Source organism: Pecten maximus, chromosome 17, assembly GCF_902652985.1.
Source record: "Pecten maximus chromosome 17, xPecMax1.1, whole genome shotgun sequence".
In the NCBI taxonomy this organism is placed as follows: domain Eukaryota; kingdom Metazoa; phylum Mollusca; class Bivalvia; order Pectinida; family Pectinidae; genus Pecten; species Pecten maximus.
This window is the reverse complement of record NC_047031.1, coordinates 14,101,916-14,116,453: the sequence shown is the minus strand read 5'-3', so window position 1 is coordinate 14,116,453 and position 14,538 is coordinate 14,101,916. Positions and strand designations below refer to the sequence as shown.

The window sequence follows — 14,538 nt, the reverse complement described above, 5'->3', positions numbered from 1 at the left end:
AACGTTTTCTTTATTTACTTTATATATAGCCGATCGAACACAGCGCTCCTTAAGAGGGGCGCGTTCGAATGCTATGTTCTACGGAAACACTGAGAAAAATGTGTACTTTTTATGGTGTACGAAGTCTATTTGTTTGTAGTTCTGATGTTTACCGTTATGATATGAAAATGGACACGAAAAGTGCTGAAAGGAATATTGTATACACGGACAAAAATAAACACAAGTCGTACAATCAAAACAAGACAAATCCTATGTTTAGACCCAGCACCAAACTGTCTGGGCACATTGAATAGTTATTTTAATATTTAGCCCAATGTCTACATCCACGTACCGTTTCTGGACTATTAACTCCGTATCCGGAATTCGTCTGGATCATTGGTTTCATTTTTAGTATACTTTTGTTTCCAGAATGAAACCTATTAATTCCTCATTTCGACGTTTCATGTCTAACTGCACTAGAATGACCTTTATATTCACCCGTATTAGATGTGGAGGTCTGTGATGCATTTAATGTGTTAATATATAAGCCATGTTTGCACGAATATTCCCCATCGATCCGCGTCTACCTTCTATCACGGCAACTGCTTTGCCATAGACATTAAAATCAAAACCATGCTATTCCGAACAGATCGGATCAGGTTTTCGAATCACGTGACATTAAACTAATTTTCGGAAAACGTTTTCAGATTAAACAACAACAACAATGTTATACCATCTAGTAGTTCTCTCTAACAAACGATTATTCTGCCTGCAGTAAATCGGTCAATATTGTGCGAGATTCTTTATTGACAAATATGTTTCCTTTGTTGAGCGTTTTGTAAAGTAACGCACTCGTGTGATCGACCCATTATGGGTTGAATTATTATCAATCGTAATCCTGTTTTATTACGAATTTCCCAGATTAAGTATTACAAGTGAACTGCTAGTTTCACCGTTCGCCTATATAGTTTGAAGTGTTTAAGCAGGTAATCTTCAAAATTGCGTTAATTTTTGCGAACTCTTCAATCTAAAATTTAAAATTCTAATGATGCAGACTGAACATTGAGCTAAGTTATATGTGTCGACATTTGCCTGTCGGTTTGAGAGACAATTTAACGCGCTTCACCTTTGATTAAAAAAAGTTACCATGACAACAACATGAGGGCCTACTAAAACGCAAAGAGGATTCAGGTAATGGGTGATAAATATCCGGATTTTGTTCAGATCAGGTTGTCGCCCGGTGTCATTGGAAATAAAATGAGAGATTAAAGTATTTTTTTTATTTTATTCTATAAGTTAAGCAACGGAATTTGCCTCACGCGACTTTATCGGGGAGTGAATTCTAACAGCTGTAAATGAATGATTCCAACATTATTAGGGAGGGAATTGTAATCACATGTCATTATAATGAGTTGTAAAACGCCTTTGTTTCAACAAGTAATACATTGTCCGTTGCCTAAGCTGTCCGTGACGGACTGTTTCTGTCCGTGACGGACTGTTTCTGTCCGTGTGACTGTCGGCTGCTGTCACAACTGTCGCTATCAATGACATTCCTCGTGAATAGTTCAAGACGCGGTCTGTACCTATACATCACCTACACGTAGAGAAATGGTGTTAACAAGATCGTAAAATAAATTATACATGTTACGGTGAACTTAACCTTGTGTAACCTTACTGTGAGACCCGGTTATACAGCCAAACTTAACCTTGTGTAACATAACCGTGAGACCCGGTTATACTGTCAAACTTAACCTGGTATAACCTTACTGTGAGACCCGGTTATATACAGTCAAACTTAACCTTGTGTAACCTAACCGTGAGACCCGGTTATACTGTCAAACTTAACCTTGTATAACCTTACTGTTAGACCCGGTTATACAGCCAAACTTAACCTTGTGTAACCTAACCATGAGACCCGGTTATACTGTCAAACTTAACCTTGTATAACCTTACTGTGAGACCCGGTTATACTGTCAAACTTAACCTTGTATAACCTAACCGTGAGACCCGGTTATACAGCCAAACTTAACCTTGTGTAACCTAACCATGAGACCCGGTTATACTGTCAAACTTAACCTTGTATAACCTTACTGTGAGACCCGGTTATACAGCCAAACTTAACCTTGTATAACCTAACTGTGAGACCCGGTTATACAGCCAAACTTAACCTTGTATAACCTAACCGTGAGACCCGGTTATACTGTCAAACTTAACCTTGTATAACCTATCTGTGAGACTCGGTTATACAGTCAAACTTAACCTTGTATATTAAGAAAAGGTCTTGGCATTATAAAAAGGGTTCTTACTGTATTCTTTTGCCTCTGCAATTTCTCAGGTCTTTTATAATTATGAAAAACTACCTTTTTGACAAGTTTTCAGACTGAAAGAATAATATAAGACTCTTTCATATGTGTATATGTAGGATAGGGACATTCCACCCGAGGGGTCACAAAATGTGGTGAAACCCGAGGCTTGCCGAGGGTTTTACCACATTTTGTGATCCCGAGGGTGGAATATCCCTATCCTACATACACACATAATGAAAGAGTCTTTTTCTCTCATATCATTACCGAATTTCTGGCGAAAGTGTCCCTCAGCCATCCATTTTTTTCAATTTTTTAATTTCTTTATTTGACGTTTTTACTAAAGGATTAGGCCTATATGTGTTTAACCGGTTGTCTTGATGGAATGACGAAGGTAGGTCAGTCGATAGGCTAACGATGATCATATTGAAAGGCTAGGATGGCAGTTAGTTTTCATGGTTACTCTACACAAATATAGACACTGAGTTACAATTGAAATAAATATTTTTTATATGAACATCGAGGGGTGTCATTTTTACCGAATGTTCGTTCATTTAAGAGTCAATTCCCAACTTCCAAATACACAGGTTACTGAGTAGGCCTAACAGTTACTGACAGTACCGTAGAGTAAACAAATTCCAGGGCCCCTTGCTGACGCAAACGGAACCATTTCATAGGTTGTGACGTTTGACATTTTCTTTTTTATATTTTTTTATGTATGGCTTTTATTTTACTTCCTGTCATTGCCAGGTGATTGTGTGTGTTTACATGTTTTTAATGACAAATGACAAATCTGTCGGGTAGGCAAGTCTGTATTGTACTGTAACTGTTACAACAGGCCTGTAACGTTAGGCGTAGTCTAACTGTTTGTTACAGTAACGGAGTTATATGTTCGCTCAGATGAAATGTCTAATCGTTTAACCGTGTAGCCCTATTGATTTACTGCTGATATGATATATATTTATCTAAGAATGTATGTATTTTTATAGTTAAGTCCAACGTTTCAAAACCGACACCGACGATAAGGACTGTCGGATGTGAACACAAGCAGACGACGTTGTGAGAATTGTCCCCCTTGAACGCAGATTAATCCGCGCGCGTGAAACGCTATGCAAGATAGATTTATCTTACATAGCTATCTTACATGGGCAAACTCTATCCAACATGGCGAGATATGAGAGAAATTGTGAAGATTGCAGTCGCAATGCGAAAAAAAAATGTGCTCGATCCCTTAAACACCGAAATCTGTTTCAAAAACTATGATCGTGGTATTGCCGGCGATGCATATTAGTTTTTTGTTAACCACACCCAGCTAGCCAAGTTTATTTTATTTTTTATTTATTACAAAACGACACGACAACTTACAACATTAAGATCAAGGGATAGTTGTACTACCTACAGATATATATGAAACAAATATTGTATTTACTTAAGGTTACATCGATAAGGGATCTCTTCTTAGCGTAGGGGAGCGCAACCCGTCATGTCTGTTACACAAACACAAGGATTTACTTCTAAAAATCTTTTTAATTCCTTTTTTATGCCAAAAAAGGCATTTTTTCTAATGCCATTCACATTCAAAATCGAAGATTGACGTTCTCCGTAAGGTACATCTTCGAGAACGAGAACGTCAAAATCATAACCGGCGGAACGTAGTGTAGAGACATTGAGAAATGGCCGGCATGTCAAGTTGTCACACTAAGTTTGAACAATTAAATGTCACTTATAAACCGCTGAGTAGACACTTTACGCTTTACACCGTCCAGTACAGCCGTGATATCGACCAATCAAATAATACCTGATCGTTGATATGTTTTTTCTACAGCCCGTCCATAAAGATATTTTCAACAACATTTGGTGCGATTATGATCAAAAATGGTGGCAGTATGTTTTTACTTCGTCTATTCAGAAGGCTAAGTGTTCCGGATAGTGCCACTCGACCTAGATAGATATTGACCTACTAAGTGGCCATACTCGATTATAAGTACATTTGTAATTACGCAACCATGCAAATCTTAAGTCGTCAGTGCGTTTTAGGAGAAAGTACGTCAAATGTAAACACTTAAAAACTAATATTAAAATAATCATTGCCAAATGTTTCATTTTTATGACCTGTAATTTTTTCTTGCGGCAAAAAATTTCATTTTTTCGTGATATATTTATCAATTCAACAGATTACATTTAGATATGGTATATTTGTGTATTCATTAACACCTGTTCTCGGGTTTATAGCCGTCATGGTACTTAAGCTTATGATAATCTGCTGATTTAGACTCATGTAAGTTATAATGTATCGGATAGTAGTATACTTTGTTATGCTTCAAGAATTTAATCTTTGACCTAGAAATGTTCCGTTCTATCATTTCAACATTCTAACCATCGACAGATATGCGTCCCTAGATCTGATAACAATTTTTAGACCAATGTAAAATATTTCTCGACAGAAATCCCTTGTTATGGTCAAAAGGGCTATATTGCACTTCAGCAATCCGAATCTATTGTCTCCTATAAGGGTGGTATATTAGTATCGACCTGGAATCTGGTAGCGGACATATTTTTACCTTACAAACCATTTATTCTGGTCGGTTGGTCATCTAAGACAAAACCGATTTAAATTCCGATCAAATATGACTAGTACTATAACCTGTTTTACACTTACAAATGAATGAACGTTACCAGAATTAGACGAAATGAACTTAAGTGGGGTTGAAATAATTGTGGTTTGGACTCGAGACAATTATAATACCCGCGGGTATTCGTGGTATGTGTGACGCGGTATTTTACTATAACAGAGGAATCCAAGATATCATAGGCTAGCTTAAATCGACTGGGAATAGAAAGATTTTGATGTGAGTGAACGCACGAAGGAAGAAAAAAATGAACGATAAGATGAATGAATGAAATATCTTGGGATGATGAATGATCGTGAAACCTGACAAAAATTAACAATGGATTGCAAATGTTCATTAAATGTCATGCAATAGGTTTAGCCAATCGGTCATGATCATGATTAATTAACAAAAGTCAAGTTTTACATTAGTATGACCAGGCTTTTTTGATGAAACTATATCACAGCGCACACGCTTTTTAATGCAATGTTATAGCTTAGCAAGTTACATATTCATGAAAAAGAAAATGCCACGTACATGCATACGAGGAAATGTTTTATCATAAGGCAGAAAGGCGAATGAGAGGGGATTGGGGGGGTGTATTGTAATATCCTGGAGACCCTCTCCCGAGATAAACAGACCCTAGGACAACATTGGGCGGACATTGTTTCTGTATTCCAGTTTGACACCTGTCAAAGTGATGTTGTAGTTTTAATTATTTCTGTTGTAGAAACAAGGAAGGAGGAATTCTCTAACATTTCAGTGTTAATTGCGACAACATGTATTACCACTTTTAATTATAGGAATTCATTAATGAGGTCCAGTTTAACAACTATAAAAAATGTCCGCCTAATTTGCCCCATCACTGCTGGACCGACATGGCATATAGAATACACCTAAAATATATATCTTTATCGGAAAATGTCACTTAAAGCTTTTGGTACAGTCCGTTTGATATATCGTACCTGTTTAATATGTCAATATGTCCATCTACTCTCGTTGCCATGTTATACAATTGATAAATATTGTTTGACCTCTTGTTACACACTTAAGTGTGTCAGAGTGAAATAAAAAATCTTGAATCTTGTATATATATATTAGCGTTTTATAAACGGGTTACTTAAATGAAGTCAGTCGATATCGTAAAGTGTGCGATGAAGTTTATTGATTTATAGAACTGAAATATTATGTAAATTATGCAGAGGTTTTAAAACGGGTGATGATCGGAATGTCCAGAATTGAAGATTCATGATTCATTTATTTCTCATCCAAATTGATGGTACAGGGATAATACATTAACATAATATAATATACATATATTTGTGTGCTCAGAACAGCATGTATGGTAGTTTTTATTTACACCGGAGAACAGAGTTTGTCATTATAACTTGTTTTGTAATTGTTGTAAAATAAATAAAGTTTACTTTAAGTATAAGGGTTGAGAGGCCCTGGGTTTAATTCCTTGTATACATGTATATGTCCTCAACACATGATGTCTTTCATACTCCACTCCTCTTTCATTCGGATTTATACAAACGTAATGCATTCCTAATCACATGCATTGTATCTTAATATACATATCAGTTTGACCAGAGGAACCTGATAACATTTATATTGACAATTTAGGGATTAAATAGATACCTTTGTATACAGGATAATTACTTTTGATGAAATAATTACGCCCCTGTGTATACATGTCACAGTTTGCAGATTCCGGGACAATATAATCGACCTATTTACGAGAAAACTAATTATTTATCCCTTAAAAGACCTATCATGTACGATTTAAGGAACAGTAAGTAACAATAACACGGTAATATGACAGTTGATTGACACGGAAGGTTAGAACAGAAACTATGGCGGTATTTTGAATAGAAAATGTATAGACTATCTACGTTTCACACCACGCTGCGGTTTCGGCTGCCCTACTTATTTTTTCTTTTCTTTTTCTTTTTTTGAAACCAGGAAGGGTGGGGTCTTAAAGTAATTTACGGAAATATCATTTTTTATTTTCCTATTTTTATTTTGTTTCTGTTTACGCGTTTGTCTCATCTGACGTGACTGAACCTTTTCAATCGTTTGACATTTTATCGACTTATTAATCCAGAGATTGCTGGGCTTTAATACTTCCTGAAAAAGAAGAAATCATAATTAAATGCAGGTATAACGTTCCCTGCCAGTTGGAGGTAAAAGGTTTTTAGAGAAATCCGTTCGTTCTCGGCAGCCCAGGACATGACACGTGCAAAAATGGTCGACATGTCCGGTCACGTAAAACGTTTGACTTAAATAATTCTGACAAGCGTCTTTGAGACCAATTTGTGTGTGTGTATTTTTGAAAATTAAAAGACGACTTGAAATAAGACATTAAAACGTACACTTTCAAACTATTCGAAAAAAGTCTTTGATTGACTTCGCGGGAGAGAAGAGGGAGGGTCGCTAACCTCTTAGTATTTTAAATGAGTGTAGCTAGCGACGGAATAAGCTTAATACGAAATCAGAATATTGGAGTTCAATCTATTTAAGATCTCATGAAATAGCATGTTTTCTTTGGTCTCCAGTTAATTTTAATATACCAGTGGCATAATCAAAATCAGATACTTCTTTTTTTTATTTGAGAAATACCTTCATTTGTGAATATATTATAAAGAAAAGTTGACAAATCATTAAAATAGTAACCTGCTCAAATATTTGAGAAGCCAAACGTCAAATATTCATGAATAGCGAGTACCTGTAATTATTCACAGATATTCGTCTCGGCTGACAGGTGCGTATTCACCTATACAGGTATTGACAATGGCCCACTTTTATGTACCAGTACAAAATACAATTATTTAAATAAACATACGTCTTTTCTTTGTCCGAAACCGTGTCACCGCGATCCCAGCTCCGGTATTGAAATATTCCATTCATAAAATGTTCCCGAAGAGTGTTTAGTAGGTAAATAGGTCACACCCGATGTTGTATTGATATTTGGATTAGAGCGAGCAGGGATAGGTATAGCGGTTACAGTGAGCGAATTATATATCTGTTTCATGGAATGAATGAATGAGTAAATGAATAAATAAATGAATGAATGAATGAATGAATAATATTGTTAGTAATTTTACTTAGAAGTTGTATTGTTTCTTAATACACATAAATGTTCAGTGATTTTTACATTCTGCTAAATTGGATAAAATGTCACCTGTCTCTCAGAATATATAATTAATTAATTAATTCTAATTGGCGTTGCCAACCATCGAGCAGTCACAACGAACCCCCATCCCCAACACACAAACTATTCTTGTCCATTCTTATACACGATCTACTTTAGACCAAATTGACACTCATTGACGACGCCTAAGTGTGATGTAAACGGTTACTGGCAGTATAACGAGGGGGAATTATACATCGTACCTGCAACCAAGGTCATCGGTCACTCCCAGAATTCTTTGCGCAGGATACGTGTCCGCAATGCACCCTGGGAGAGACAGCTTGGCCACCTGTGAACCTATAAGTGATGCGTTTGATGGAAAACACATTAGGCAAAGCACAATGGGCAAGGTTTAGGAAATCAGGATGACTCATTAAGGATGAGTAGGACCTTGGTCAGGGATGTCTTTGTACAGAAATACAATGTGGCATTGTTGGCGAGGAGGTTCAATACGGCCCTGTCGGAGACGGGGTTTCCTTCCCGTCCGGCTCTATAATTAGATGTCTGTCAAACGGAAAACGCTTTGTACAAATCTGATACGCAATACTCCACATACGGAAGTAAAGAAATCCAATTGTGTCTGATCAGGTTTCAAGGGTACATTCCCATGACAAACTCACAATATATATAGATAAATAGTTAATATATAACACAGTTACACAAATAACGAAGGAAGACAATTAGATGGGTCTCGAACTCACGTTTTACGGCACAAAATCATAAAATTATAAATACCCGCAACTTATACCCGCGTTCTTGATCGATCATGTAGATCTTGAGTTCGAGGACCGGTGAGGGGAAAAGTTTTAAAAATGTCTTTCTTCGTCTTTTGTGTGACATATTATAACAAGTTATATATAGGTTAAATATTTGAATTTCCTGTCGTTATAGTACAGTGTTTAATATATGGGTAAATACATACAACTACAGTGTATTTGAGGAAGTGGCGAAGATAATTTGATATTTGAGGAACAAGGAACATATTGTCTTTCACCAAACTGACCAATCATCAATGTTTAATTGACCAAGTCTGATACCCTATATCAGGTAGCGACATCTGTCGGTGTAATAGCTCCCTTCTATGTTAAACCTTTATATAACAGAGTGAAACTCGATCTACGAATAAGGTAGCATACACCCTTAATTCATCGTTTGATGCTGTATTTTCAAATGTCATACGGGAAACATCTGTGTTGTCCATTTACAGTACAAATTTAATTTGTGATTAATGAAAAAAGCCAACATTTTCCATGTTTTATTTTGTATACGGCTAAAAATGTCATCTTCCTCCTCCAAGAGTGTTCGCGCTCTGAATATCGGTAAATGTCGGGTAAGGCAAAACAATTTTATGTTGAAAACAAAGAAGTTTGGCAGACTTAATCGAAGACGTTTTAAAATTCATCAGTTCTGGTTTGGAATTACAACATTAGGATGTGGGCTAAAATTCACAGGCGTATGTATCTAGTTAGTATTTATACAAACAAAATGTTTACTTCTACTTTATATATTTCTCTATCAATACTAACCAGATGTAGACGCCTGTGCCAAAATCTTGGTGTATAGTAAGTAGTTTCCTCGTTGTAAGTGTAATTCTTTTACGTAGTGTTAACCGACCAAAATAAACTTGATGTTGAGAAACCTGTATTTTCTTCTACTATTTACTACGTTACGCCCACCATTCGAATGAACAAAACCTTTGCGGTCTACTTGTAGAAACCTGTGTGCTTTCATTCATGAAAATCTTCGTATAATTCTAGTAATCTATGACAGTAGCAAATAAAACCACTATTAGTGGAAGGGTCCAACCAGAAATCGGTTATAGGGGGTTGAAAGAAACGATAATATCAACGACGCCCGCCTTTTAATCGGATTCAAGCCGTCGATTTTACAACGACTGGAACTTCAGGTTTTTTGATTACGTATTATTACTCAGGTTCGGGTAGCTAGGTGGGTCTTAACGTAATGAATTAACGCAGCTTGAACACTTTCGGATTTATTATGGAACCTTGTATAATTTTAAACACTATTGTTGTTTAAGAAAACTTGTTTGTCTGCTTCATTAAAACGTTTGTTTTGTTAAGGAGAGGCATGAAATAGATTCAGATCACGTGCTGGGATTGGCACTAGTATTAGCGGTTGTATAATTTGTAAGCTGAGAAAGCATTAGGGCCATCGGTATGCGTTTGGGAAGGTCAAAACTGTTTATGCATATTAATTGTATATACAAACATTGTATACAATGTATACAAATAAAATACAGGTAAACATAGGTGGTACACATGTAATATTATTTCATACGGATTAAGATTTTATAAAAAAAAAACATGTTTTGAAAGAATTAACTAAGAATGGTTATTGATCAAAGCGATGTGTCAAAAGCACAAATGGAATACTAAACCATACTAACTATCGATAACATATTTTGATGAATTGATTTAATTGGAATTGCTGGGATGGGTTGGCTGGACAAAAAAACCCTCTTATGTATAAAGCTAGGATTGTCCGCGACTTACATGGTAAGGAATGTATATGGCCTACACTGTGTTGATTGAGTAAGGCTTTAGAATTTTATGTTGATTTTTCACGGCAAGACAAGGTAGATGTATGCGAGTCCTTGGGTTTGAAAATAGAAATAAAACATGCCTGTATGGTTTGCTTACACGCGGTCTGGATGGGATGTCGAAGAGTAGTAAATCGCTAGGGATTCTATCATTATATATTTATATCTCCTGTGCAATAGACTCTATTTTAGTTCATCTCAGGAATGTGTGTATGGAAATAGTGAAGCATCAAACTGCTTTATTGGGAATTTTTTTGTTGTGCAATCCTGTCAGCAAAGGCTGAATATCATGTATAATACTGATATTTCGGTTTTTGATTTAAGTTTTTCTTTTATTTTCGACCTGTAAGACGGTTATAGCATTTCAAAGTCAAACTTTAGACATCACGAGTAAAGGTGACCGTTCACGGCAAAAATTTGTGTTCGCGGATATAAACACAAAATTTTAATTTCACTATTTCAATAATTATATTTTTCCATAAAGATTTTCACCTTTTATACAACATAACTATAAACACAAATTTTGCGAGTTAAACCGATCAATTCTTTTTTTTTTAATTCAGTGTCAAGAATTTTCGTGACGTCAAACATACACTAATTCAGTGACGTCAGACAAAACGTAATTTAGTGACCACGTCACAAACATTGTTCCTCATATCACTACACTAATGGGAGATAGGTGAGAATTATGATATGAAAGCTTCCTATTTTTGTTCGTAAGGTTAATTTATATATTGGCAATGCAAATCAAGCAGAAATATTGAAAAACAAACCGCACACACATACACAAAAATGCGAATAAAAACGATTTTGAACTTGTATACTAGAGCCAATACACGATAAATTTGAAATCTAAATATCACCTCCTTGTCGTAGCTGTTAACTGGGACATTGTCCTTCTGTAGTGTTCTGTCTACATTCTTACCTGGCTAGACGTAGACGAAGCTAATTAGCAACTGACATCTCAGGTGATATGTGTACTCAATTACGTCCTCAGGTGATACACTTGTTTTATGATTATTACACACATTAATCACACACGCCCCCTGCTATAGCGGACACCTGTCACCAGAGACCTAAGACGAAACTCTACTTTCGTTTTACATAAATATTACATGGAACGTTCATTTTCGTTCGTGAGTGGAATTTTTATATCTTAGGTTCATAATAAATGGGAAAATTATTTGAATTACAAAGGTGGATGTGTCGTGGCCCTGCTCCGCCCGTCACAAATTTAGAAGATTTGTAGTGTACTTGTAAATGTATGTGGTCCTAGTTTCCTCTGGCCCCGATACAAGGGCACATTTATCTGGTGTATTTGAGCATTAATTGTGATAATCATTTTCACACAGAAATACTCCTCCTCTCCTGTACCATAATAACAGAATGGACATATCCAGTTGCTGTGTTCCTCTCCATCTTCTAATTCAAAATACATGGCCTCAGACCACACATAATTTCCTTCTTTACTCTACCAAATCAAAATCAAAATTTAAATATTTCAAAACTTTGCAAAAAATCTGGTTGTGATATCGTGTTGCAGAACAAATCAAGCTGGAAAGTGCTTCATGACCTAGCTACGTTTGGGAAAGAGGACTTTTATAAGTTGTTAAAAAAAAAAATACGTCCAATCAAAGATATTTCTATTTAATTGTCACCACTATATTATGAGGAAATTCGGAAAATTACCAAATATTGTTACTCAATCATTATATCTCCTGTGTCCTGCCACACAAACTAGCGTAGATATGGTGTCAAAACAATACTCTATCACTTAAATAAATTGCACTATAAATCTATGTTAAAAAATGCAACAGCTTAGTCAGGAAGTTAACAACGACCCGGAAGTAAAATTGTGGTCTGAGGTCACATAAGAACATTTTATGCACCTCAGTATCTGGTTAAATATGGCTGTAGGTTTTGTCGCAACTAAGTTTTTATTGTTTCATTGTTTTTTCGATCAATGACTATGGAATGGTAACATTCCTGCTGTCAAGTTTTCGATGATGTATCCCATAATAATAATTTGTCACGTGATTACCACTGGTCATAAACAGGTCTAGTTGTCAGGTCGGCGATTATATTACGACATACCAATCTGTTATAGATCTGAGAAATATGTACGACATGTTACATACGGCCAGTCGATTGCTGTAACACGTTTTTATCATAGACTGAATGCCGAACTGTTGGCCACAAATGTCACATGATATCTGTCCAGTCGTCTGCTCATCAAGCATGCGGCAAGATCACAGGAGTCATATTAACATATGCTATTATTTCATCGACCTATTCCGTTTGTCTTATCAAATAATACTCATCTACATATATGCTAAAACAGGTTTGAGGTACTTTGATTAACTTTGAATTGAATTAGCATTTCCACAATTTCGGCTTCTAACACCAGTAACGAGTCCTGAAAGGGCGAAACAGCTGTATGATGAAGTACAGAATTTAGAGAATTAATATTCAACTTCGCGTCTTTTCTACAACTGACTGCCATGATCTGATATTGTATAAATAATACAACAGTCAAATCTTATCTACAATAGGCTATTTATATATATAGAGTTGTCCAGACCGATCACGGGGTTCCCCCCGGGTACTCCGGTTTTCATACACAAAAAGACCCACGGAGCGCTTCCTTCCGGGCGAACAAGTGTGATAGATTTCACTTGATATAAATTGTTTTGCAATCGTTGTAAAATGAATAAAGTTTAAATTTTATGATAGACTATAATAACTTTTTCTCGTATTCTCGTTTTAACGTTTTTTTCGGATATGTAGCACAAACTTATCAATATTTCAGTTATCAGTATGACTTGCATATTTTATACTGTACTACATACACCGGGAATATATGGTGTTACAAACAATACTTCGGCCAAAACACTACTTGACCTTCGGTCAAAGATAAAGAAAACGCCTTCGGACAATATTTAGCAATTATTTGACCTGGACTGACCACTCAATATCTGTCATTTAGTGACGGATTGACAAGGCTATCGTAAACCTGACCAAACAAACACTGTCCGACCGACATTTGTACTGTTTTTGTATGTTACTACGAATAGCAAAGTATTTGTATCATACATGTATGATAATTACGTATTACACGTTTCATTATTAATTGCTGGTTTACATGTTTTCGTCATCACTTTGATAGATCTTAAACCGTATTTAACATCAATAAATGTATTTTGTCCAAATTCCTCGTAAAAAGGATAAATTAACCGATTTATTTATTCATTTATTGACCTATCAATCATTTCTGATATATCCAGTTTGTATATTTCAGCCCAATCATCACAGGGTGTTAGCAGTTCGGTAACGAGCACAGTAATGCCCCCGTCGTCATCAGCACCCCCTGTGACGTCATCAATGTCCACGTCGGTGATTGTAACGTCACCAGTGTCGTCATCGGCTCACCAAAGTCAGTCCAGTTCACAGACAATGTCTTTAAGTTCTGGGATTGTTTCGACTTCTGCTACAACGGAAATGACGTCATCCCCAAGTGCGTCAGCTTATACTAGTTCTAGTTCCAATGTAATAACACCATCAAGCGCCCAGCCGACACAGCCGACAAGCTCACAAGCGTCTGTAAACGCAGACCAGTTGATGTCGTCAAGTATGGCGCCTGCTGATACGTCATCACATGTACAGACACCAACTCTATCCACGAGTGTAAATGTACCCGCAACAACCCAACCTAGTTCTTCTGCATCAATGACGTCATCAAGTTTCACTCAGTCCTCATCGTCATCATCTGGTAAAGGTGCGACATCATCAAGTGTACCAGTATCATCAAGCAGCGTCCTCTCGACTTCATCAAATGTGGGTTCCTCTTCGGTGGGGATGACGTCATCAAGTGTTACCGAGGTTACAGGTAATTGT

The 14,538-nt window shown here is 36.3% G+C and overlaps 1 protein-coding gene across 2 annotated transcripts in view; it reads left to right on the top strand.

The window, feature by feature from the left end:
- The window catches only part of LOC117314922 (mucin-2-like), a 60,711-nt gene that overhangs the window by 25,969 nt on the left and 20,204 nt on the right, over window positions 1-14,538 (top strand). For both annotated transcript variants that reach the window (XM_033869020.1, XM_033869021.1), the window contains exon 2: window positions 13,943-14,530. In XM_033869020.1, coding sequence (XP_033724911.1) covers window positions 13,943-14,530 — 588 coding nt within the window. The remainder of the gene's footprint in view (window positions 1-13,942; window positions 14,531-14,538) is intronic.